This window comes from Vipera berus (genome assembly GCF_964194415.1).
Source record: "Vipera berus genome assembly, chromosome: 2".
In the NCBI taxonomy this organism is placed as follows: Eukaryota; Metazoa; Chordata; class Lepidosauria; order Squamata; family Viperidae; genus Vipera; species Vipera berus.
The window spans coordinates 252,843,182-252,871,165 of record NC_138203.1 but is presented as its reverse complement, the minus strand read 5'-3'; the positions used below and the strand labels follow the sequence as shown (position 1 = coordinate 252,871,165).

The window sequence follows — 27,984 nt, the reverse complement described above, 5'->3', positions numbered from 1 at the left end:
CAAGGTAAAATTGTTTATCCATAAATGGCAAAGTGTTTGCAGATTCCCTTTGTAACTATCAGACTACATGTCCAATCTGATCAAATCAAAACATATCTATCCATCCAACCATCCATTGAAAGCTAGCAAAGCGAAAAGGCCATCAGCAGTACCCTGGTTCCATCTTTATTTCCAAACATGCCCTGTAAGTTCCCACAAGCATTCCTAACAAACGGAAAAAAAACCGATATGCTGTTGCATCTTCATTCTTTATTAGGAATATGTTCATCTGCCCAGAGAAAAGATAAAGGTACTATGATATTATAGAGGGTCCAAAGGATGAACACATAAAAGGTACGGCAACCTCAATCTGCTGGTAAGGCTCTGTTAATTATGTTTGCCATTTTGCAGTAAGCAGAGCTGCTCTCCCACTACATGGTCATTATTATTAAATCCCAATAATGGGAAAAGCTGTTTTTGATCATCCATTATTTCTCTCCAATGACAGAATCAAGTAATTTTCCAAATATTTAGTGTGTGTTTGGTGGTGGTGGGGAAAACAGCTGCCACATTAACTTCCCCTAACAAATTATTAAAATTAAAACTCTGAAGCAAAAATGGAGAGTTGTTATCCTGATTTTTTTTAAAAAAGGAGTTCTGTGAAGATTTTGGAATGATGTATGAGTATCTCAAGATGTTCCTCACAAAATAAAAGCCAACAATGCTTGTTATTCTAAACCATTTTGCACTGTTAGAAGAAAATCCCCACACCCAAGTGAATCGATTAGTGCAACATCAACTTCATGTTTTTGGCATTTCTGAATCTATAGAAATTAGTTGCATGTTAACACAGGAAAAAAAATACATAAAACCCAGCAATTACCATAACACTTATGGTAAATCTGTAGGGAAAGATACAGGATGGCTGCATTTAAATGTATTTTAAAGCAAAGTGATACATCCAGGACAAGACTAAAAGTGAACTTTCTGTTGCATAAGCTGAAACAAAACAAAGGGAACTCTTGGGGGAAGATGAGACTCGGAATGAAATACAATTAAAGTAATAAGAAACAGTTACATGTTATAAATCATACAAGCTAGAAAATATAGCCTCCTAAAGAACTGTGTATTTAATTATTATAAATAGCAACTAACTGAAAGAGGATGTATTTCTTCTACCTACAGTAGAACACTGTTTATAGGACATAAATATACTTTTAAATAAGTGGTATACAGCAAGCAAAACCAAGCAAAAGAGAGATTCCTCCCACCTACTGTATAATTCTAGGTAAAGTAAAGGTAAAGGTAAAGGTTCCCCTGCACATGCGTGCTAGTCGTTTCCAACTCTAGGGGCCGGTGCTCATCTCCGTTTCAAAGCCAAAGAGCCAGCGCTTGTCCGAGGACGTCTCCGTGGTCATGTGCCGGCATGACTAGATGCCAGAGGCGCACAGAACACTGTTACCTTCCCACCGTAGTGGTCCCTATTTTTCTACTTGCATTTTTTATGTGCTTTCAAACTGCTAGGTTGGCAGAAGCTGGGACGAGTAACAGGTGCTCACTCTGTTACACGGCACTCGGGATTCGATCCACCAAACTGCCGACATTCTGATCGACAAGCTCAGTGTTCTAACCCACTGAGCCACCGCATCCCTCTAGGTAAAGTATTGGCAATTTAATCCAAAGTCCCAAGATGTTCTCAGTTCTTACATCACTGTTTTCCAATTTTCTTCATTTGCACCATTGCCCTGATTCAGCTCACAAGATCAGAAATCAGATTAAATGTAGTTAAGCACCAATACAGGCAACTAAAGCATACGTGGGCAATCCCCACTCTAAAGATTTTCTCGTATCCTTTAGTGTACTGATACAGACATCCAATTAAAAGATCATAATAATATATATGAAAGGCAGAGGGTTAGATGTGATGCTATACACTGCTATTCTATGTGAGTTTATAGATGTTATGATGAGTAAAGGTTTTAATTTTGCATGTGGAATATACAGCATGGATGGATAAAATCTACGAAGTTCAGTTTGTTGGAACTTGATATTTTTTTCAGGTTTCCATCACAATATATAAAGTCTTCAAACGTATACATTTTTGGTTTGTAATGTTGACTAATGCAGAGCTTTTGCCAAAATACCCTTGGATAGATTGAATTTTTGCATATTGCACACTGTACATTTGCACAATATAGTTCATTTGTGCACCGCAAGTGACTTTCCTGTTATGGTGATGTTAGAGGACGGACAAGGAAATGTAATCTTCCTTTCCAGTACATACAGTTCATTCACATCCAAATTTGAACAAAATAATTTCTTTTACATTTTATTTGACTCCTATACTCCAGACGTCCATGGTGCATCTGCCATGACCATCATCAATTGAAAATGCCAGCAATGTATACATTTTATTTTTTTATTAACTTAAAATTTATTGATCACCTGTGGACTTTAAATGAGTGATTTAGCTTATTAATTTCCACATGTATATGGAACTAGCAAAGTGCGAACAGACATCTCAATATTCCTTGAGTTGGGTGAAATTTCTAATCAATGGTTGCATTTTCTTTCAGTTTTCTGGCTGCCAGTGAAACAGAACAGTACTTATAATTCTGTTTTATAAATGGTTGGACATGTCTGATGCTGTAAATACTATCTACTTGCAGAACAAGTATTCTCTCTCTTTAACACTGTACAAATGAAAAGAAATAAAGTTGTACAGACTGTTAACAGAATATAAAGATTGGCATAAGCTACAATTTACTGAGCATAATGATTTACTTCATGAGCTCATTTAATTCTTATTAAATCCTACATAAAAATATATTGATGTGAATATTTAAACATTAATTAAATTGTCTTTCCTATCACATTCATCTGAATTATTCCTGGTTCTTCATCTAATTATTCCCAGAAGTTATGCAAACCCAGTTTGAGTATTTAAACATCATAAATCAGATCCTAGACCTAGACAACACACTTCACTAGATGTTTTGGCTTCTTTTTTTACAATTGTTCATCCTGAACATGAAAGGGCTGGGCTTACAGTTCCTGTCTTACAGTTCTTTATAAGAAACTTGTTTTTTGAAGAGTGCTGTCATCATTAAAAAGGCAGTTCTAGTTCTTGCCAGCTAACTTGAAAAGTTGACAGTACCAACTTGACACTTTCCTTGCCAAGTAAATGTCTCTGTGCAGCAGTCAGGAAATTTAGTTGTAAATCCCATTATTCCAACTTTGACACATGTTGACTTTGTGCTACCGTGTCACCTGCAAGCAAAGGAAAAGAGAAATGAGAGAATTATATGTATAAATATCATTGCTGGTAATTGGTTTTAAAACCTCTTCAGAAAATTTAAATATGCAGAATGAAGATAAAACACATACAAAGATAAGACCAGTACAGTATCCTCACAGACAGATCTTTGCAGTAATGTGATGATGCTAGGCATGTTCCAGCAATAGCAGTAGTCCAACTGCAAATGGTTTAGTCACAGAAGTTCAGTTTTGACCTTGGTGCATGCTTTCAAACTACTAGGTGGGCAGGAGCTGGGGCAGGAACGGAAGTGACAGAGTGTGCTCCCATTCTTGCCCCAGCTTCTAGCCACCTAGCAGAACAGAGTTCAGTGCATCTTTGACATATAGCAGACATGTCAAACACAAGTCTCATGGGCCAAATCTGGCCCACAATATGGTTGCGCCTGACCCGCAGAGCTGCCCTTGCAACAGTGAAGGATCAGCCCGCGGCACTTTGGCCCGGCCCAGGCTGACTGGGCGCTGATCTACAACCTGGTGCTAGCCATCAAAGCCAGAATGTGCTCAGTCTTAGATCCACAGGGCAGCCCTGGAGCCAGCGACAGGCGCCCCCACCCCGCCCACTGGGTGCGCGTGCAGGAGGTGGCGAGCACACAGAGTCCAGCATCCTTGCTGGCTATCTTGCCCCAGAGGCTGACTTCACCCAGGATGCTGGCACTCACTGCCTCCTGTGCGCACACCCAGGGCTTCCAGAAAAACAAAAATCACAATCATAAAACAACCAGGATTAAAAACAATTCCCTCAATCAGCAATAAACATAAGCAATGCACAGGCTTGGGCCTACCTCCTGACCTTCAGGCCTGGTGGCAAAGCTGAGTTTGTAAGGCCTTACCAAAATCAGGACCAATTTGTTCCAAAGAGAGGAGGCCCTGACAGAAAATGTTCCCTTCCTGGACCCAACCAGTTTGCATTCCTTAGAAGAGAAAACCTGAACATTTTCTGCCAGACCTAATGGGATAGGTAGAAATAGTAGGGAGAGGTGGTTCCTCACATAATCTGGCCCTACTTTGTGCTTTAGAAATAATGATGATGATGATGATGATGATGATGACGATGATGATATACCTGGGTGATACCTAGGATGCTGGCAGCAACCCGTGTCAACCATTAGTGCCAGTCAATTTGAGTGTTCAGTTGACTGGTTCATATTTAATGAATAAAAGTAACAACAACAACAACAACAACAACAACAACAACAACAACAACAACAATAATAATAATAATAATAATAATAATAATAATAATAATAATAATAATAATAATAATAATAATAAACGACAGACTCTATCTACCAAGGCAAATAGGTGGACGTGGAATTGCTGCAAGTTCATCAGATGGTTGAAGAAGAAAAAATGGGTTTGGAAGAATATCTGAAGGACAATGATGAAGATGCACTGAAATTAGTATATCAGGAAGGCTCACTGAATACTGGAGAGACCAAACTGGCCTACAAGAAAGACCAAATGAAAAACAGAATAGAGGCATGGGAAGACAAAACACTACATGGCCAGTACATTAAAAAAAATAGGTAGGAAAGCAGATAATAACAAGACCTGGCAATGGCTAAGTGCAGGAAAGTTAAAGAAAGAGACTAATTCTGGCTGCACAAGACCAAGCCTTAAGGACAAATGCATACAAAGTCAAAATTGAGAAGACAGCAACAGATAGTAAGTGCCACCTATGCAAAGAAGCTGAAGAAACAGTGGACCACCTGGTAAGCTGCTGCAAGAAGACTGCACAGACTGACTACAAGCAGCAGCATGACAAAGTAGCAACAATGGTGCATTGGAAGATCTGCAAGAAATATCATTTGCCTGTGAGCAAGAACTGGTGGGATCATAAAATAGAGAAAGTCATAGAAAATGATAAAGTTAAACTGCTCTGGGACTTCAGAATTCAAACAGACAAGCACTTACAACATAACACCCCGGACTTAACAATTGTCGATAAGAAAGACAAAAAAGTCTGGATAATGGACGTGGCAGTGCCTGGAAACAGCAGAATAAACAAGAAAGAACTGTTGAAGATAACAAAATACAAAGACCTACAAATAGAAATAGAAAGACTGTGGCAAAGGCAAGCAAGGGTAGTACCAATAGTAATAGGCGCCTTGGGTGCAATCCCAAAATAACTGGAGCACCACTTGAACACCATTGGCACTGACAAATTCGCCATTAATAAATTGCAAAAGGCGGCCTTACTAGGAACTGCTTTCATCCTGCGATGATATCTATAATACCATCAAACATCCACATCTGCCTATCCCAGGTCCTTGGTAAGGACTCAATAGGTAGACAAAAATGCCAAATCCAGTCTGAACATCTGGCCGACTGTGCGATGATCAATAATAATAATGATGATCTTGGAAGGGACCTAGGAGATCACCTAGTCCAACCCCCTGCTCAGATAGGAAACTCATACCATTTCAGACAAATGGCTGTCCAGTCTTTTCTTTAAAACTTCCAGTGTTGCAGCATTCACAACTTCTGAAGGCAGGTTGATTAATTGTTCTAACTCTTAGGAAATTTCACCTTATTTCTACGTAAAACTAAGAACAAAAAAGAGTATCGTATTTTTCCATGTATAAGATGCTATTTTTTTCTGCAAACACCCTGTTCAAAAATCAGGTGCGTCTTATACAAGTGCAGCATCTTATACACGGAAAAATAATGGTAACCTCCACAGCCTAGGGCATGCCTGTGTGTTTTGCAATGCCGCCTGGTGCAGGTGTCAATCCCCTGTGGGCTTGCCACTAACAGGAGAGGGGAGACGGCAAGATTGTCGGCCGGCCGAACTTCTGGATTTGCCAGCTTAGCTGTTCGGTGCTCCGCCAAACAGCTGATCGGCATGGAGAAACTCACACGCCAGAGCATCTTATACAAGGGTGCATCTTATAGACAGAAAAATACGGTAGTTATGGTACAACAACAACAACAATCATCACCTTCATCATCATCTTCAGTTTCCTGAAGATTGACAACCTATGAATGTCATGTAGGGCAGGGGTCCCCAACCTTTCTGGCTTTACGGACCAGTGGGGATATGGGATACTTCTGTGTAAGTGGCAGGTGCTTATGCACACAGATCCATTTGCTCAAGTGGCAGGGATGTATGCCCACTGCTCACACAAATAAAGCTGTACGCACATGAGTGCTTGCCCAGGACTTGTGCAATCTAGTTCCAAACGGGCTGCAGCACAAGGTTTGGGGACCTGTGATCAAGGGGTATCGTATATAACAGGCATGTCCAACTGCTGGCCCACAGGCTGGATGTGTCACTCTGAAACTGTGCCCACCCCATTGCCAGCAATAGGGGGGGAAAGTCCCGATACGTCGCATGACATCACATGATGTCACGAGTTTGGCATGCCTGATATATAATATTGAACCTGGTTTTCAAAATGTTTCATGAAAGGAGGGGTGTACATGAAGGAAATGATCCCAATAATAAAGGGAGGAAAGGTAACAACAGAGTTAAAGGATTGATAGGACTCTCTGGAACCAGAGATGAAAAGAACTTTATGCAAACTCTTAGATAAATGCTGACAAAAGATAAGGAATATCCCAAAGCTTTTAGTTTGTTTCAGATAACTACCCTGGCCTTTAAGCTTTCACAATACATTTTATGTACAATTTGAAACAGCTCAGTTAGTTATGCTCAGTGAATATAAACAATAAAGTACATTCTGTTAGGTAGATGACTATGGCCTAACTGGTTGGGTTGGCAATATATATAAACTATGATTGTATCGTTGTAATAGAAACTGTATTGTATCACTTTAAATGTGTGATGATTGGCCAACGCTGTTTTTCCAACAGCCATAAGAGGGAGCTAGAGACATAGCTTCTTTCTCTCTGTTATTCTCTCTGTTACGTTTGCTGTTACTTGCTGATTATTGTGGTTTGTGGGTTTGCTACTGTTTGCTAAACCTGAAGAACTGTGAACTGTGTTTTGACTTACGGACTGGTAAGAAGACTCTGCATTGGATAATCCTTGGACTATTGTTATTTGCTATCATCTCTTTACTCGTGTATGACCTGGACTGATTTATTCTTGGACTGTGCTATTATTATTCCACAAGTAAAACCTTTTACACAGCTCAGTGTATCTGTGTGGTTGCTGCGTAATCTTGATACTCTCAGTATCCTCTTTTTCTGTGCAAGCTCTTGTTAGCTCAAGAGGTACTCTGCACATCCTTATCATTGGTTATGGGCCCAGAGACATACTGAGAGCTAGTGTATGCAGTACCATATTAAGACAGCTGACTTTGTGTTATCTGTTCACCTGAAAATGGCACAAGAACAGTCAACAAGTATCTCCTGGATAACCCGGTTAGATGGAACAAACTACATTTCCTGGTCCACGAAATGTTGCTTGCTCCTGCGCAAGGAAGGACTATGGGCTGTAGTTGATGATCCTCCGAATGTGACTGCTTGGGATCCAGCAGATGAGGAAGATGCAAAGAAGATAGCTAAATTTAACCAAGATAACAAAAGAGCTCTTTGCATAATTAGACTAACACTGAATGACCAGCATCTTGTCCATATTCATGGTGAGGAGTCTGCTGCTAGGTGTTGGGACACTTTGAGACGAATTTATGTTTGTGATAGTGTGGGTGCACATATACACCTTACACGTAAACTGTTTAGGGCTCGTCTTCTGAAAGGTGGAGATATGTTAGCTCACTTGGCATTTATGAAGAAAACGCTGCAAGAGCTACATGCAAAGGAGCTGATTTTCTCAGAGCTGCATCAGGTGTACATTATTCTTTCCTCTTTGGATGAAAGTTATGATGCTTATGTTTCTTCTCTGGAAGTCCTGACCAGAGATGAACTAACATTGACAGACATAACTGGGAGATTGCTGGAAGAGTCCAGAAGAAGGCAAGACAGAGACCAACTGAGAGAGACACAACCACAAGAGGAAAAACAGTCTACTACTGCTTATACTGTTAAAAAATGTTATTCTTGTGGGGCTAAAGGGCATATTGCTAAATTCTGTAAGAAGGGTAAGAAACAGAATTCAAATAGCAATAGGAGAGTAAGAAAAGATGTTGGCTTAGCTGTTTCTGGTTCACTAACATCTGTAAACCATGATTTGTGGGTGGTTGATAGTGGGGTGTCTCAGTGTATAACCAAGACTAAAGAGAGGTTTGTCCATATGACTAAGAGCAACCAGCATGTGTCATTAGCCAATGGATGGAGAATGAAAGCCTCTGGAGAAGGTAATGCATACTGTTCGTGTATTAATGAGCATTTACCAATGTTATATGTGCCTAAACTAAGGTTTAACTTGTTATCCGTGAAGGCATTGTTGAAAGCTGGGTTTGTAGTAACATTTAGGGGAGATAAATGTATTATCGAAAGGAATGGTACTAGTGTTACTGCTAACCTGGAGAACGATCTATTTGTTCTCACCGACAAGCCAGCAATTATGGCTTATGCAAGTTCAATTCTATGAATATCCCAAAGCTTTTAGTTTGTTTCAGATAATTACCCTGGCCTTTAAGCTTTCACAATACATTTTACATACATTTTGAAACAGCTCAGTTAGTTATGCTCAGTGAATGTAAACAATAAAGTACATTCCATTGATTTTTTAGTTTTGTAATCCTTTCAAAACTGGCTTATCTGTGTGCTAGAATTCATCTTGTCCAAACAATTATTGTAGCTATTAACAACATGCAAAAACATCATTAGCCATGGTTTTGTAGATGCTCTTCTTATTTTTCCTCATCAAATGACTTTTTCAGGACCAGCACTGCTCCACAGTGCAGCTGAGAGGAATAAGTTCCTTTTAAAGAAGCTGAAGCCTTCCCTACTAAAAGCTTTGAGCGACTTTTTAAATACCTAATCGTTTGTAAGGAGATTTTCATGCATTAACCTGAGAATAATGTTCTCATTTCCCTCCCATCCCTGTAATTCCAAAGCTTTCACCCTTGATGACACAGTCCGTATGATCAATATACAAAGTAGATGCTCAGTCAGTCTGGCTTTCACACTCAGGTCAGCCATTTTCAAACTATTTTTTTTAAATTAATACTGCATGAAGTATATCCATATTAGCTTTTCTATTATCATTGGAGTTTGAAAAATTTCATAAAACTGGTTACTTGCATTAACTGATTGCCACAGATTTTCCTAATTCTTTTCCCTGAGTGAATGCGTTAATAAATGGACCCTATTTGAACCAGGTTTTGGAAATCCTATATGGCGTAACATTTGAACCTGTACACCATGGTGTTATTATCCACAATCTAAACAGTTATTCATTTTGCAATCTGCTAACAAGGGCACTTGCTTCCTGGACTATGATTCCCCACTGACCAAGGGAGGAATACCAAGATTTACATTTTATGTGTTCAGCAACCCTCAGAAATATCCAAGTTGTACCAACTCCTGCAACTTGCACATAAGAGATGCCTTCTATGCTGCCCTGGTGATTCTGAAGGGATAAATGTCAGAGTTGTGCAGGTGCTTTGGACATCCAAAAATGGTATCTACACCTGATAACATTCAGGATACCTGTAATTACAAAACAATTCTAAATACCAAGGACCCCAACTGATACTTCTCCAGGTCAGAGACCTTGAGGGGCAGGGAGCAGTGACTCCATCTTTTCACAGCATCACTCTCTGTTGGTGTGACATTCAACATGCTAGTAAACAGATTTCCTCATACACAATACTCATCAAGTTTAAAATCATTTACTTCTCAACTGCATTGGGATCTGCCCAATTAAGGGACTTGCTACAGGCCTTTCGTTATTTCATTGGAGGTGTTTGCAACTGTTCTTTTCCTATAATGACTTTTACCGTATGTGTGATAACCACAATAGCGTGTAGTATTTTAACCTTTGGGTGTTGCTGTTGTTTTGATACAGATGTATCAGGATACTGGCAGTTTTATTTTCAGACCTTTTCCTGATAATTCTAGGTATGGAATTTGCCTTTTAAATGACATATATTTTACTTTTTATTTATTTATTCAAATGTATTAGTCCAACTCCAATGAACTCTAGAGAGCATAGAAAACTAGAAAAAAACCCATAAAAATAGATAAAAACATGAAACCAGACAGCCCAGACTGAAATAATCTTACAGACATTAAAAGTCAAACAAGATCCTAGACCAGGGGTAGGCAACCTTGGCTCTTTTATGACTCGTGGACTTCAACTCCCAGAATTCCTGAGCCAGCATGCTGGCTCAGGAATTCTGGGAGTTGAAGTCCACGAGTCATAAAAGAGCCAAGGTTGCCTACCCCTGTCCTAGACAAACAATAGTACATCAACCCAACCCAGAGTTTTAATGCTTTCTGGAACTCCAGAAAAGAGGGTGCCATCCGGATCTCTGTGGACATGCTGTTTTGGAGTGGAATGGGACAACATGCTGTGGCCCACTTGCTGTGGTCAACTTCCCATGGGACAACTCATGATGGCCAACTCGCCACAGGACAACTCTCTGTGGCACAATTTAACAATTCAATTTAATTATTTAAAGAAAAAATGAAAAATTATTTTATTTTTTTGTCATTCACATTTCATTCTGTCCCTCTCCTTTTGCATCCTTTCTTTAATTAGTTTATTCCACCGTTTCTTTGATATTAGTATAACTCTTGTCCCACAGAAAGTTGTCCCGTGGCAAATTGGCCTTGGTGAGCTGGCTGTGCTGAGTTGGCTGTGACGAGTTGAATTGCATAGACCCATTTCAGAGGGCACAGGCTGCACAGAGAAGACACACATTTTCTCCCACAAAATGACATGTACAAGAGATGCGACCTGGAGTACACCCATTCTGCTAGAACATCCTGGGTAGGCAGAGACAATTGGAGACATTCAGCCCCTATGCCATACAGGGTTTTATAACCAGCACTTTGAATTACGCTTGGAAGCCAACTGGAAATGAATGCAGCTTGCATAGCAATGGGGAGACATGCGCACCCTTGGAGAGACATGGGAGACATGGGCCCATGCTACTACTTGTGCCACTGCATTCTGAAACAGCTTGGATGAGAATGTCATGCATTTAATTCCAAGCATCTGTTCATCCATTTTCTTTCTCAACTACCTTTAAAATAGATAGAAATGCATTGTTCCATTATCTGGATGTTGTACACTGATAAGGAGATGAGAGCTGTTCTCCCTTCCCTGTTCTTATGCACAATCCAGTTGGAAGACCCATTTAGGCCATGGAGTCCTGCTCTATACAAGATTTCAGATCAAAGTGCCCAAGAGAAAGGCTTTCTTCTTTAAAAATTTAAAACACAGCACCTTCCATCAAAGATAAAAATATTTCTGACAATGTGCAAGTGTATTATACTGTGGTTTTTCTATTCTGGTTGGTAAGATACGGCTGTCCCACTGGAGTTGGGGGTCAGCCAACTTACATAATATTGGCCAGGGAAGTAGCAATCCTTTTGTGTGCTTTCACTCTTAAGCCCTGAATTTTTGAGCTACTGAAATTCACATTTAATTGTAAGTGCAAAAGAGGAGATGGGGAGCAGAATACCTGTTACCCTTATGAGTTTTACCTCCTCTATTATCCATTTATCTTTCATCTATAACGAGGTATGTTTGTTTTTGTGTGGATCTGTGTGCATAGGTGTGTGTGCAGGATTTTCTGAATGGAGAGATGCCTTTTGATAATGAGCTGCTTCTGTACTCTTAGTTAGCACAGAAGGGATCTGAGCCAGTTCATTCATCATTATACCTACATGAATTCACAGTATGAAAGGAAGCTTAATGTCTTATCCGAATATCCCTCCCTCTTGTTTTTCTCTCCCAGCGAAAAGCATACTGAGATACCAAAAGGAAAAATGGAAAAGCCTCATCACAGGCAAATTAGCAAATTAAAGATACTTGCATCACCTTTGGGTGCAATGCTAACCCATTAAGATCAAAGCGAGCTTTGCCATTGACTTCACTGGGAAGCAGATTGCACACTTGGGGCTCTCTTCTTTGAAGAGGGGAGTTAATAGCTTGTTACTTTAATGAAGCAAAGACAGTTTTAAGGGCACTCCTGGGTGCTAATTCAGCACAGTAGTTAATCTCAAACTGTAGATGCGTTACAAAAGGCCAAATCAGATTTGGACTCTACATTCACGCTTATGAAGGAGGGGAAACTCTTCATGCTCATTTCCATTCTATGTAGGTCTGCCAGGTGTTTGGCCTCTGCCCAACCTTGTATGGACTTTTTTCCCGCCTTTAGATTATATTGGTTTTTGGTAACTTCCTCAAGCGTTTTTATTACATGTCCAACTGCACGTGATGGACCATTGCTCCATTCAGTCTGAATAATAATAAGTGGGCTTGAAATTGTATTATTTTCATTGTGTGAGAACAGCTCATATGCTTACACTTCCCAAATATGCTTTGAGTCTCTTGATCTGATATCTTTCTTTTTGATGTCTTACACCTCAAATCAACTTAGAAAAGACTTGAATGAATAACCCAGGGTGGCATACAGCAGGCTCTGGTAATACTGACTCATGCTCTTATCGCCACATGTTTGAACATGACCTTATTATCGCACTCTACATGGGGCTGCCCTTGAAGACAAACTGAAAGACATCCCTGATGCAGGAAACACTGCCCTCCTACAGAGAGATGAGAGCTCTTACTGTACAGTGACACCAATGCTGCATGAGTGCCAGTTATCTGATCCAAACAGAATCTGCTTATCTAGTACATGTGGGCGGAGAAGGCCTGTTGCAAAACCTAACTTCCTGGGATAAGATTATTTTATCTTCGAAGGTCAGAACTGTTGTCTCCCTACTGATGTTTTTTAAGTCTATAAAGATGGTCCTCTTTGTGCAGCATTCAGGGTACAACACAGATGGTGGCTGTCTAATGCATGGTTTTTACTTCGGTGGCATAACAAGAGATATTTTTTAGTATGCACTTTAAAATAAGGGGACCAAATGATGCGCATTATAGCATTTGTTGTTTTACTATTCGTGTTATCTTTATTATATGGTGAACTGCCTTGAATCTTGAATGGAACCAGCGTATAAATGGTAGGAATAAACTAACATGTGAAATTGGTAGCATTGTTACTTCTTTAAGAGATTTTTTTTTCTTTGTCTCTCTTTTCTCTCAATTTTTCCACAACAGCTTTATTCTGATTCATGCATTTCAGGAAAAAAAAAGATATTTCAACTGAGTAATCTCTGAACTTCTGGCATTGGTATAACAGTGGGCACACCTCTCATTTTGTAGCAGAATATATTGCATCTGTGCCTTTTTTTCAAGCTAGCAGAATTTTCAGCTTGTGAATGGTGACAATAATGTCTGCATCAAAGCAAACGTCAACCAGCCCAAACATGTTTTCTGAAAGCTGAATTTTAAATCACTGTCAGATGACCATATGACACAGACCATATTAAAGCTAGTGCTTTAATAAAAGCCTGTAAGCAGTGTTATGCCATGCACTTGTCTTAGAAAGAAACAATACTATATTTAGTAGGACTTATCTTCAGGCAAGTGTGCCTAGGAGCAGCATCCTAGGTTCAAGCAGGCCAGATCAGAGCTAAGTTCAAATGAATTCAATTTATTCCAGGTCAGATTATTCCTCCATTCAGCCCTTTAGGAAAGATAAAGGTTTCCCCCTGTCCAGTTGTATCTGACTCTAGGGGGCAGTGCTCATCTCCATTTCTCAGCTGAGGGAGCCAGCACTGTCTGAAGATGTTTCCGTGGTCATGTGGCCCAGCATAACTATATCCGAGGCACATGGAACGCTTTACCTTCCCATCAAAGTGGTACCTATTCCTTTACCTACTTCCAGTTACATGCTTTTGAACTGCTAGGTTTGCAGGAGCTGGGGCAAAAAAGGGAGCTCACCCCGTTGTGTGGCGCTTGGGTCTCGAACCTGGGTTGTCAGCTTTCCAGCTGACAAGCTCAGTATCTTTAACTGCTGAGCCACTGCAATCCTAATTGAGCCCTTTATGACTAGCTAAGTTTCTCAAGAGACCTTAGCTAAGTTTCTCCCCCGCACCCAATCTCCTCTTTTTAAATTTGAGACAGTCAAAGCTGATCCCATGAAGTTCTGAATGCAACATCATTTTATTTAGTTACCTCAATGAAAAAGCATGCCACTTTATCCAAAGTTTAGATCCAAGTGTTTTGTTTGCCTTAAAGTTCTCTGGCTAACTAGAATGGGTCGATATTATGGCAAATATAGTTCCTGTTTGAGATTTAACCATTTAGTCCAACATGGTCAGTGAGAATGACTCCAATCACATGCTCTCCAATATACGTACATACAATGCTTTTGTGAACATGGATTGCCCCATTTATTTCAAAGTAGAGAATGCATGCATGCATGTGAATGCATGCACCATCTTTTTTTACCTGAAATGACTTATGGAATAGGAGCACCTTGAAGCTCCTCCTTCAGCAAATGATGAAATTCACATACCGCCACATTTCCATGGTTGGAAATGGCAATCTCCCTTTCATGACCATAACTTAAAAGTATTTTTGGTATAATGATCAAAGGCACCATAGGAAATAAAGTGTGTTGCACAAAAAAGAGGGGGGGAAAAAACTTTTTCAGGATCATGCATGTTCCTTGGCTTGGCCATGTTTTATGTGCCTTATGCTTTAAATTTAACACAGGCTTAGGTTGTCAGGCAGGTTTGAAAGCCCATCTTTTACATTCATCTCTTTATAAGAATGAAAAATATCAATATCAACAGCAACGCAAAATCAACCAGGTGTTTTAGGAGAAGAGCATTTTTTCCCAGTTGACAAGCTAGTCTTGGGTTTATCTATATATAAGTTTGCAAACAAATCACAGAGTGTGATTCAGCCTGCTTAGTTGGCAATTCTTCTTCTTTATAGCATAAGTTTAGACATCTCAAGTTTCCAGAAATGGCTTGCCACAGATTTTCACATCTGGAATGAAAAATTCCAAAACAAGAATGTTGAAAACTATGGTTTGCACCTTGCCAAAAGGTTTGAGGCCAGTCCCAAAATCCAGTTGACCAACAAATGGAAGCAAACGCTTCCTTTTTTGTATATCTTTGCTGCTCTTCAGCCTTTTTTTTTTGCCACCAGCTTTAAAAATCATGCACTTCCCAGAAAACAGATCTGTTGAGTTCATCCTCACGGACAGACTTGGCTCACCAAGGTCCTTCTTATAAAGTCTTCAGATTAACTTTGCTTTTATTTTGTTTTGACAGGAGAGGAGAAAGCAAATGTGCCTATTTCCAAACAAAGCACTGGATTGGGAGAGGCAATTTGTACCTTCAAGAGGTTTAGGACCATCAATTCTGCAATTCCACTGGTAATGTTGGCTAAGCCTGAGGTGTGCTGAAGTGCAAACTTCTTGAGGGTGTCAAATTGCCTACACCTACAGTATCCACCTACTATTACGTTATCTTTTTTAAAAAAAAAAAGTCTATGGAGGCTATGTAGGTCCCTATGTTCTTGAAAATAAAGATTGATACCCAGGACTGGCAATTTAAAATAGTCTTTATACTTAAAAAAAATCATGTCTGGAAGAGGCTTGATGATTGACATAAGAAATATTCCACCTTCAGTGATAGGAAATAAAGATGGCACACTCATTGTGTATGTGTAGACTTCCCCATCCCTTCCATACCAGTGATCTCAGCAGCACTGAAATACTGGGGGATAGATATTGCATGCGTTTGTGAAAATTCTTGCTCTAGTATGACCCGAAATCAAAGTCAATGTGTAGATACCAAGAGAAAGGCAGCATTAATGACTTGTGATCGGTGTCACTTAAACCAGAAAGAAGCTGCAACCTCAGCTCAACCTTGACTGAAGTAGCAGTCTTTGACTTCTTCCCATAAAAGATTGTCATTTATTCCTTATGATAGGAGGAACAGACCACTGACTTTGGGGACATTATGGTAATTAACAAAGCCTGACATTGCATGCCTTCATCTTCAGTAACTGAACTACTACAGGAGATGAATTGCAGTCCAAAAAGAATGATGCAAAATATGCATGTCCCCTTCCCACAGAACTGGCACCAAGGTGAATGATGTTTGTGTCTGTGTATCCGTATTTTTGGTGTAAAAATATCCATGCTTAGTGCAGAAAATTATAAAAATGGAGGGAGATGTGATTAGATGCCCCATCTCTGAATTAAAATTTGGAAGAGGAAGAGACGATTGGATTAGGGCACAGTTTAGCAGGGATATGTTTTCTTAGTTTCTTAGTATGTAAAGCCTCTTCCTCTGCTATTTGACCCATGAAGAAAAAACATAGTTTCCATCCAGTAGCATACATGATTTCCATCCGGGGGGGGGGGAGAGAAACACAATTTCAGGAGGAAATGTATATCCCAAGAAAACAGAATAAATTAAACTCTCCTTTCCCACCCAGTATGATTCTAATGTAATCTGGTTATTCTTGTGCATCTTTTTTTTGTAAGATCAGCATAGCCCCTGATATTGGTCAGCTTGAGAACAGGGAGTGAGTCCGTCCATCCATCCATCCATCCATCCATCCATCCATCCATCCATCCACTTACCTTGGTTGTTTTGATTTTGTTTCCACTGCTGCATGACCAACCTGAGTAATCTGGAAGTATTTTACATTCCTCTCCTTCCAGACAAGGGTCCATATGACACCACCACTTCTGGATAACAATGGCAGCTGGAAATAAAAAAAATGAAGCAATTTCAGAATAACATGGAAAAAATGGGACCCAGAAAATGCTGCCCGGAAGCAAATAGCTACTGAATCTTCCCACACTTGGCATCTTCAAATGTGTTGAAGAGGCAAGCCAAAAGTCACGTCAGATGGGAATTCTGGGAGTTTCATTGCCAATACATCTGAGAAAGTCTATGGAGATTCTCAGTCCTGCAGGTCATGTTGTCCCAAAAATGTTTTTCTCCACCTGGACTTTCTTGATTTCGCTTGAAGACATTTTGCTTCTCATCCAAGGAACTTCCTCAGTTCTAATTAACTTGTGGGAAAAGGAAAGGAGCCTTTGAAGAGAACAAGTTTCACATTCTACACAGAAAGGACCCGAAGAAGTTTGAAAGAGGAGTCAAAGAAGCGATCTATGTTGAAATTGAACAGTCCTCTCTCAACAGAGAGGGAGGAGCGTGACACCACCTATCTCTTACAGCGCAGTCCTTTCAGCAGTCCCAAGGCACTTCCACTTTTTTGCACTCTGATTCAGGTGACTCTTGAGGGCACAGATTCATCCCCAGGTGGTTTCAATGACCATCGGCAGTTGAATGGAATCTTTTCCATTCTCCACCAGTTAGTTAGAACTGAAGAAGCTTCTTGGATGAGAAGCGAAAGGTTTTCAAGAAAAATCAGGAAATCAAGTCCAGTTGCTGTTTGCAGGAAAGCACCTTTGGGACAACACATCTGAAAAGGAAAGACTCTTTGCTATACCATGGAATCAGTGTAACCAAGGATACTAAATTGCAGTTCATGCAACAGATTCCAATGAGAATATCCTCCCTTCCTTCTAATCCACTTAGTAATTAAGGTTCTCTTGACAGAAAGTTAAAAAAAAACAATAAACGCTAGGAAAAGAACATTTTAAAATCACATACGAAAAAAATCAATGTCAGTTAAAAACAGCAAAACAGAAACAATGTTTCTACGCACCTAGAGAAATTGGCATTTTATTTTATTTTTTTCTCCTGTTGAGTGGCCCCATCCTGGTTTTCACTATGCTGGAAATTGCTTCTGAAATTCTACATTTTTTTCTTATGGCAGTTTGTGAAACAATGGTCAGGAATAAGTGCTTTAGGGAAGGGCATAGAGGTGGTTGAATACTGTTTGAGTCACCACAATTTCATGAACGATTTTTTAGGCCCAATTATTCTCATATGTATATATCACTAAGGACTTCCTTTAGGAGGCACTCTGTAAACAACAGTATCCTCCTCACATCAAAAGGATCTTCAAAAAGAATTCAGACATCTCATTTTTCCAATTTTCCAAACTATGGTTTGAAAGTAACTCAAATGTATGCATTTAATTATTTACTGACATTTGCATTCTGCTCTGCTCTGGAGATTCTAAGTGGCCAAAATTCAGATAATCAGACTTAAAACATTCGAGACATTGGTTTGTGTTTGTTTGTTTTTTAAAAAAAACAGGATCATTGGACTGCTCTGGAATTTGGAGGTGGGTACATTCCATATAGATGGGATAGCTATTGAAAAAGACTGATTCTTCTGCTCTTGATCCTACTGAGGAGGGATGCCTCAAGTTCAAAAGAATCCCTCATCACCTCATCAGACTTTGCCCCCATTATTGCCTTTGCCCCAGATCTGAACAAGGTGGAGTCCATATGAGCAATTTTATTAGAAAAGTGTTTACTCTTTCATATCAACCTAAAGAAAGATCTCCTGAGATGTTGGATGAACATCTGCTGCTCATTTCCTACCCAGAACCTTTCAAGATGGTGAAAAAGAGCCTTGGTGGAGCAGTGGGCTAATGCCTCCTTAAGTAACACCAGCTGCCTGCAATTAGTGCAGGTTCGCATCCCACCAGGCTCAAGGTTGACTTAGCCTTCCATCCTTCCAAGGAAGGTAAAATGAGGACCTAGATTGTTGGGGGCAATAAGCTGACTTTGTAATAATGCCGCTTGGGGGGGGCGAAAGCCCTAATAAGCAGGCATATACATAGAATGAAGGCTATTGCTAAGCACATTGATTTGTGCTTAGATTGTAAGCCGCCCTGAGTCTTCGGAGAAGGGCGGGATATAAATGGGATTAAAAAAAAACATATCCAACGCACTCTCTTCTTCAACAGTACAACCCTGTTGAAGCGAGTTGGTCTGAGAGAGAGTGACTGGCCTAAAGACACCCAGCTGCCTTCCATGGTTAAGATGGGACTAGAACTCCCAGTCTCCCGCTTTCTAGCCTGGTACCTTAATTAGACCAAACTCGATTTCCAGTTTACTATCCAGTTTACTCTACTATCCAGGGAGAAAAAGGAGAAAAGGATAAAGTAAAAAAAAATACCACCATCAAAGTTGTAAATGAATGGAGATAAGCTTTTGTACCCCTTACTCCCTCCACTATGTACAATTACATTCATGCACAGGGAGGAAAGATTTAAATTGGTCTTGGACATGAATACTGGCCATACAGAAAATCTCTGCAGGCTATTATAACTACTATTATTGTTCCTACTTAAAGAGAATTCAAGGTAGCTTACAGTGATGTTTTTCAAATATTGTATTTATTACAAGCTTGTGGTGTGTAGGTTGAGAGAGAAAAAGGGAGAGAGTGTGGCTCAAGGATATCCAGTGGTCCTATGATAATTTGAAGCAAATTATCTTCAGTCCAAGCTCTGAACATTAACAAATTTACTGTATATGAAATGTGACTTATGAATGTTGATCCTACTTTTGATCTAAAATAGCTATATTGAAATCTATGCTTCATTATTAACCCATAACCCAAAAAAGCTATTCTTGGGTGGTTCTTCAGAAAGTAGTACAAGGAAAGGACCTACTAATCATGTTACTCAAGTAAATTTTTATTGCAGCTGACCTGTTGTAGTGGTTAAGATGCTGGTCTAGAAACCTGGATACTATAAGTTCTAGTTCTGCTTTAGGCATAGAGGCTGGCTGGGTGATTTTGGGCCAGTCACTCTTTCTCAGCCCAAACCACTTCAAAGGGTTGTTGTTATGGGGAAAATAGGAGGAGGAAAGAGTATTATGTATGCTTGCCATAAAGTAATAAAGGCAGGACAAAAATCAATTAAACAAGGAAACAAAGTCAGCCTTGTGTGATAGTCCAGACCAGAAGTACACCTAGGTACTAGCTCTAACTTTATTGTAAGATTAACAGAATAACAGAGTTAGAAGGGACCCTGGAGGTCTTCTACTCCAACCCCCTGCTCAAGCAGGAGACTCTATACCATTTTCATACAAATGGCTGCTGAGTCTCTTTAAAAGCCTCCAGTAATGGACCACCTACAACTTCTGAAGGCAAGCCATTCCACTGGTTTATTCTCAGTGTCAAGAAACCTCTCCTTAGATCTCCTTGGTTAGTTTCCAACCATTGTTTCTTGTCTTGCCTTCTGGTACTTTGGAAAGTAGGTTGATTCCCTCCTTGTGGCAGCTCCTTGAATACTGGAACACTGCTATCGTGTTTTAAATGTGTGTTATGTATGGGTACACTTTGAGAGGAAACAACTAAATTTCATGTTTAATGTGTGCCATTGTGCCCACAGGGGGGGGGGGAGAGAATAAAGGTTATCTAATCTAATCTAAAAAAAAATCTAATCATTTGCCCCTAGTCCTTCTTTTCACGTTACATTAACATTTCAGATTACATTAGTAGAATCTTGTAAATCTGAAAGTTCAACTCTCCCCCTCACCTTTACAATCCAAGAAACTAGGGTAGGTCCTTCCTGAGAAGTTTGCCATGCCCACATTCCTTCTGCGGGCTCAGAGGCCTCTTATTTGACTGTTGCTTACTCTGTGGCTCTTCCTCCTGTCTCCCAGGTTATTCCCACCTGCCGTTGCGCACATGAATGATTAGGACACAACCTCAGGAGGCAGGAATGGCTTTCAATGCAATATCCTAATGCAACAAGCTAAAAATAAGGAAATGTTTGCCAAGAGTGCAATTTCAAAATAATCAATTGAAGATTGGCAGCTGTGCATGGATCTCACGCAGCAAGACTCAGGACAGCATTCAAGGAACAACCAGAAACAGAATATTTCAAACCCGTTAAAAACAGCCACAGTAACCATCATAATATGGATGAATGCCCAGTCAGCCTAGAGACAAACTGCCTATTGAAACAAAATGATTTTCAAGACTGGGAATCCAGAATGTTTAGAATGTTTAAAATGTTAGTAGTGTGACTTTTTGCATAATTTTGAGGAGGGAGGGAGGGAGAGGGAGGGAGGGAGAGAGAGGGAGGGAGGGAGGGAGGGAGAGAGAGAGAGAGAGAGAGAGAGAGAGAGAGAGAGAGAGAGAGAGAGAGAGAGAGAGAGAGAGAGAGAGAGAGAGAGAGAGAGAGAGAGAGAGAGAGAGAGAGAGAGAGAGAGAGAGAGAGAGAGAGATGTTCATTAGAAGTTACTAAATTTTCAAAGTGTTTACACCGTTGTAAAAGCCATCAAAATGAGTGAGGAGGAGACTGCACATATCTGCTTTTCCTAAATTGCCACAAGCACCCTGGAGACCATTTCTCACTCTGGATAGTTCACCTTTGCTATCCTGATGACAGAAAATCACATGGTTTCTTCATCCACACCTTAGTTATTGATGTGAGCTGAATCCTTGTCGCCTGCATTATAGGAAAATCCTTTTAATATTGTGGCTATTAAACTAATAGATTTGTCCAGCTAACTGGGCAATTCATGGCAAATGTGTTCAGGAATTATAACAGAGCGGACAAAATTTCTGCACCTTCAGTTCAGTGTTTCTTAACCTTGGCACGCATATCGGCTAGGGAATTCTGGGAACTGAACGGCACACATCTCCAAGTTGCAAAATGTGAGAAACATCACTCTAGTTGAAGTGCTTTCTTGCAATTTTAACCCCAGATTTGCTTGATCAAAGAAGACACAAGTCAGGAACAAGTACTTCCTCTGAACGCAGAAACGATCCTGCTGGATCAGGCCAGGGTACTGTACATCTGAGTTTAGTATTTTGTTTCTCACAGTGGCCAAGCACAATAAACAGCACCTGCACTTATCCTAGAAACATTGCTTGTTGTTTCCTCAATCCCCAAATCTCATTGAACAGCCAGGTCATTAAGAGCTTTCTCAATGTTAACAGCTAGGACATTGTTCTTATTTCTGAGACTGACTGCTTCCATAGGGAAAGCACTCCAGTCCCTTGATTGTTTTGATTGTCCTCTTCTCTACTTTTTTTTCTGCTCTATTTCTTTTCACAATGCAAACATCAGAGCTGTTCATAACACTCCAGATACAAATGTATCACTGAGTTGTAAAAATGCATTGCCATATTGGCACTTTTGTTTTTGATTCCATTCCTAATGATTCCTAACGTGGATCATTGCCTTTTTCACAGGTGCCTCACATCAAGGTAACATCTCCAGCTGAGGACTGTGCCTTTAAGATCTTTTTCCTGATGAGCTTCTGATTTCCCAGATTTCCTCAGAGTCTATGGAAAATTAGAGAATTTTCATGCAATTACATTGCTTTCTAAACACTGGAGTGGGTTTTTGTTTTGGTTGGCCACTCACACGGTTTAAAGAGGTCCTTTTGGAGATCTTCACAATCACATTTGGATTTTTTTTCCTTCCCTGGAATTTGGATAATACCGGCAGTCATTATTGCAATTACTGTAATTTGTTACTGTGGTTACTGTAATTCCAAGGTAAGAAGCAATTACAAGTTACCATTATGATTCTAAGCATAGTACAACACACTTCCAAAATTTGTCTTAGACTCAGTGACCAAGGAAATGTTCTTTTGGGGGGACTATCAGCTGCCTAGTTTCAAGATATGTGCCTTGTGCCTCAACACTTCATTTCTGTCCTAAGCCTTGGCATCTCTATAGAAGCAGAACTAAACTTGCCCTATGAGCTCTCTCACAATCTCACAAACTCTACCAGGTTTACTCATTTTCACAGAATAAGCTTTTTCAGATTCCCTTAGTTCTATGCCTGCATATGTATAGGACAGGGGTAGGCAACCTTGGCTCTTTTATGACTTGTGGACTTCAACTCCCAGAATTCCTGAGTCAGCTATGCTGAGGTGAAAGAGAGAGGTTTCCAAGCTGAGCCATGCTGGCTCAGGAATTCTGGGAGTTGAAGTCCACAAGTCATAAAAGAGCCAAGGTTGCCTACCCCTGGTATAGGATAAGTGTAAGCCTCCTCTTGCTTATTTAACAGGTGGCCTCCATTAATAGCGATAACACCAAGACTTATATACTGCTTTATAGCCCTCTCTAAGTGGTTTACAGAGTCAGTGTATTGCCCCCAACAATCTGGTTCCTCATTTTACGGACTTCGGAATGATGGAAAGCTGAGTCAACCTTGAGCCAGTCAGGATTGAACTCTGGTAGTGGGAATGCAGAGTTAGGCTGCATTACTGCATTCTAACCACTGTGTTACCAAGGCTACAATATGTTTATTTATTTATTTGTTTGTTTGTTTGTTTGTTTATTTATTATTTATTTATTTATTTATTTATTTATTTATTTATTTATTTATTTATTATTTTATTACATTTATATACTGCCCTTTCCCGAAGGACTCAGGGCGGTTTACAGGGTGATTAAAAAACAAAGATACAAAAGTTAAAAACAGATTAAAAAAAATTATATTCTTCCCTGCATAAGTGAAACCCCAGTTAAAATTAAGATTAAAGCTAAAATTAGAATTCTCAGCCTGGGCCAGAGAGCTCGAAGAGCCAGGTCTTCAGGTCCCGGCGGAATGAACGGAGGTCGGGGGCAGTCCTCAGCTCCACTGGCAGCTGGTTCCAAAGGGCAGGCGCTTTGTTAATAGGTGATATAACCAGGGAGCAACAATATTGAAGAGCGCAGCAAATTTATGTCTCAGTAAGTTGCCTAGGGACGCGGTGGCTCAGTGGGTTAGGACGCTGAGCTTGTCGATCAGAAGGTCGGCAGTTTGGCGGGTCAAATCCCGACTGCTGCATAACAGTAACATGAAGCCACTGGGTGAGATCATCCATGGTTTTGGGGTGAGGTATCATCAATATGCTGATGATACCCAGCTTTTCATCTCCACCCCGAACCAACCCAGCGATGCCCTCGACATGATGTCCCATTGCCTGGAAGCGACATGATGTCCCATTGCCTGGAAGCGGTACGGAGCTGGATGGGGAAGAACAGGCTCCAGCTCAACCCGGCCAAGACTGAGTGGCTTTACGTCCCGGCATCTCATTTAGTCCAAGAGGTTCCATCTTTGGTTGTGGGAGGAGAGGTGTTACCTCCCGTTGATAGGGCGCACAACTTAGGCATCCTCCTGGATACACGACTCAGTTTTGAAGATCATATAGGAGTTGTGGCCAGGGGGGCATTTGCCCAGGTTCGCCTGGTGCGCCAGTTGCGCCCCTATCTGGACCGAGATGCCCTACGTACGGTCACTCATGCACTCGTTACCTCCCGTATAGATTACTGCAATGCTCTCTACATGGGGCTGCCCTTGAAGACCACCCGGAGGCTCCAGCTGGTGCAGAATGCGGCCGCGCGGGTAGTGATGGGAGCATCCCGATACTCCCATATTACACCCCTCCTGCGTGAGCTGCATTGGTTACTGGTTGCCCTCCGAGTGAGATTTAAGGTGTTGGTAAAGGTAAAGGTAAAGGTTCCCCCGCACATGCGTGCTAGTCCTACATGGCCTAGGCCCAGGATATTTGCAGGACCATCTACTGCCGGGAACGACTTCCCATCGCCCAGTGCGCTCACACAGGGAGGGCCTCCTCAGGGTGCCGTCGGCTAGACAATGTCGGCTGGCGACCCCCAGGGGGAAGGCCTTCTCTGTGGGAGCGCCAGCCCCGTGGAACCACATTCCCCTTGAGCTCCAGATGGCCCTGGATCTCCAGTCCTTTCGCCGCAGCCTTAAAACATTTCTTTTCCATCAGGCTGACCTGACAGGGATTTTTAAAATGTTTTTAACTTATTATTGGGGCTGCTAGTTTAATTCTTTTTTTTAACTTTTGTATTATTGTATTTTTATTGTTGTTAGCCGCCCTGAGTCCTTTGGGAGATAGGGCGGAATATAAGTCACAAAAAAAATAAAAAATAAATAAATAAATAAATAAATAAATAAATAAATAAATAAACAAACAAACAAACAAACAAACAGAGTGAGCGCCTGTTATTCGTCCCAGCTTCTGCCAACCTAGCAGTTCGAAAGCACATAAAAATGCAAGTAGAAAAATAGGGACCACTGCGGTGGGAAGGTAACAGCGTTCCATGCGCCTTTGGCGTCTAGTCATGCTGGCCACATGACCACGGAGAAGTCCTCGGACAAGCGCTGGCTCTTCGGCTTTGAAACGGAGATGAGCACCGGCCCCTAGAGTTGGAAACGACTAGCACGCATGTGCGGGGAAACCTTTACCTTTACCTTAAGTTGCAATGTAGTGCAATATAGCTGAAACTGAACTGCTGAAACTGCTGTAATCCTTGCTTTATTCATTCATTTGTTGCATTTTCTCAATGGAAACACCTCTCACTTCACCCTTCTTCCTGAACCTCACCCTGTACAGAAAATGCTAGCTGTACAGCTGCTCCTCACTAACCAAAACAAAATCCAAAAGTACGGTAAGACAGAAAGACTTTTGTTAGTTTCCACTGGATGAGCAGTGCTGGCTCCTGCTTCCTTTTTCTCAGCAAAGTAACAAATGCTATGCAATCATCCAGTCTTCACTCCGTCTCAGAATCTTTGTATAGTACAAAAATGCAAGTTTTTCCTTAAGTCAATATACTGTATATCTGTAGCTGTAAGTAAGGTCTTGTATAGTCAATACAAGAATTGAATGACTGTTCTTTCCCATGTATAATTAAGCAAAACATTCCCCACCCACAAAGCTAGATCCCAATGATCCTACCAATGCCAATATAGATTTCCCCCCTTCCTTTTCTACTTACAATAGGAAAGATGGCAATTAGACTCCAAGTGTTCTCTCTTCCCTCATATCTGCAATCTGAGTCACAATAGTTACATGTCAAGCAAATATCTAATTCAGAATTTATCACCGCTGCAAGATTGCTTATCTCCACTGCTTAGCTGCACCGCATTGCTGATTATTTTTGTCTCATGCCTTAGTAGGAGACAACAATTAGTTGACCTTGGTTGGGCTAGGAAGGATTAGATCTGTTTAGGAGTTGGATGGAAAATATGGGGACATATTAGGAATATTGGGACATGGACCAGAATGTCCCAAAGGCTTTTTTTCCTATGAGGCAACTGGACTTTCTTGTTTTTCTTCGAAGATGTTTCGCTTCTCATCCAAGAAGCAAAACATCTTCAAAGTGAAACGTCTTCAAAGAAAAACAAGAAAGTCGAGTTGCCTCGTGGAGAAAAAAAAAAGCAGCTTTGGGACAATCATGACCTGCATGACTGAGAATCACCACAGAGATGAACAAGAATGGAAGCTGGAAACTTCTCGGGAGAAGATGAAAATGAAAGCAAGGACTAGAGGTGATACGATAGCAGTGTTCCAATATCTCAGGGGTTGCAACAAAGAAGAGGGTGTCAACCTATTCTCCAAAGCATCTGAAGGCAGGACAAGAAGCAATGGATGGAAACTAATCAAGGAGAGGGGCAACCTAGAATTTCCTGAAAGTTAGAACAATTAATGAGTGGAACAACTTGCCTCCAGAAATTGAGGGTGCTCCAAAACTGGAAGTTTTTAGGAAGAGATTGGACAACCATTTGTCTGAAATGCTACAGGGCTTCCTTTGTGAGCAAAGGGTTGGAGTGTAAGAACTCCAAGGTCCTTTCCAACTCTGTTATTCTATTAAGGTGGTGGCCAACTACTTCCATAGTATTGCCATATCTGTGCAATCACTGGGATCCAATCTTGACTCAGAGGAAACTAGTTCACATCTTTACCTTTGTCTGGCAGTATGCGCAACAAAGCACCAATCTGTTTTCATCACTAACGGGGAAAGGTTTAGGGGCACCATTAAGGCTGAGCCATGCGGCAAAAATGGGCTGAAGCCCTGAAGCTGAAAGGAACCAAAAATAACAAGTGAGTCCAGAGGTCTTAAAGGGAATGTTGGTAGATCAACCTCATAGATCTAGCAGCATCTAAAGTATTTCCTCTTTCCTAGCCATCTACCCCACCCAGTTTTCTATTATATTCCTTCTTGAAGGAATGTATATCTGTGTTAGCATGGTGATCAGGTTTGCTGTACAATTGCAATTCCAGCACACTATAGGTAGTTTTTGACTTATGACTGGTCACTACTTAGCAACTGCAGTTTCAAGGAAAGCCCCAAAGGTACTTAAAATCTGATTTCAAAGTTTCAATGATTCCCCACCTCTCTCTCTCTCTCTCTCTCTCTCTCTCTCTCTCTCTCTCTCTCTCTCTCTCTCTTTCTCTCTCTCTCTCTCTCTCTCTCTCTCTCACACACACACACACACACACACACACACACACACACACACACAAAATCACATTTTGGGCACTTGACAACCAGCTCACCTCTCTTGTCAACTGCACATTCCATGGTCACGTGAACATGATTTTTGCCTTTTTTGCCTGTTTCTGGTGTGTACTTCCAGTTTCCAGAGGGGGGGGTGAACACCCATTGGATGAAATAGATTCATTTAATCACTACTACATTCACTTAAGGAGGGCCATAAAATCAGGTGTAGTCACATGATGACCTGCTTAACAATCACAATATCTTACAATTGTAATTCCAAGCTCAGTTATAGTCTTAAAGTTAAGGACTACCTTTAGGGCAAAAAAGAAGGACGATCTCCCTTGTTGTCCTGGCAGTGAAGTTCTCTTTCAACATGATCCCCTGTGCCTAAAATGTTGTTGGTGAATTCCCACTACAGCCCTTAAAGCCTATCTGACATACATGATGTATTCAGTATCAAATGAATAAAATAAACAATGACTATACAGTGCAGCATTTGGGGGGTATGGCTTTCCATCAAGGCAGCTCAGCGTCTTGTTTATGGGAACCAACTTGTGTGCAGGTAGTTCTCGATTTACGTCAATTTGTTTAGTGACTGTTCAAACCTACAACGGTAATTAAAAAAGTAACTTATGA

The 27,984-nt window shown here is 40.7% G+C and overlaps 1 protein-coding gene across 1 annotated transcript in view; it reads right to left on the bottom strand.

The window, feature by feature from the left end:
• Nucleotides 1-2,733: 2,733 nt before the first annotated feature.
• The window catches only part of TAFA4 (TAFA chemokine like family member 4), a gene marked incomplete at its 5' end in the record, with an annotated part of 131,719 nt that continues 106,468 nt past the window's right edge, over nt 2,734-27,984 (bottom strand). Inside the window, 2 exons of the mRNA XM_081318340.1 lie at nt 2,734-3,249; nt 16,797-16,921. Coding sequence (XP_081174466.1) covers nt 3,238-3,249; nt 16,797-16,921 — 137 coding nt within the window. The 3' untranslated portion in view covers nt 2,734-3,237. The remainder of the gene's footprint in view (nt 3,250-16,796; nt 16,922-27,984) is intronic.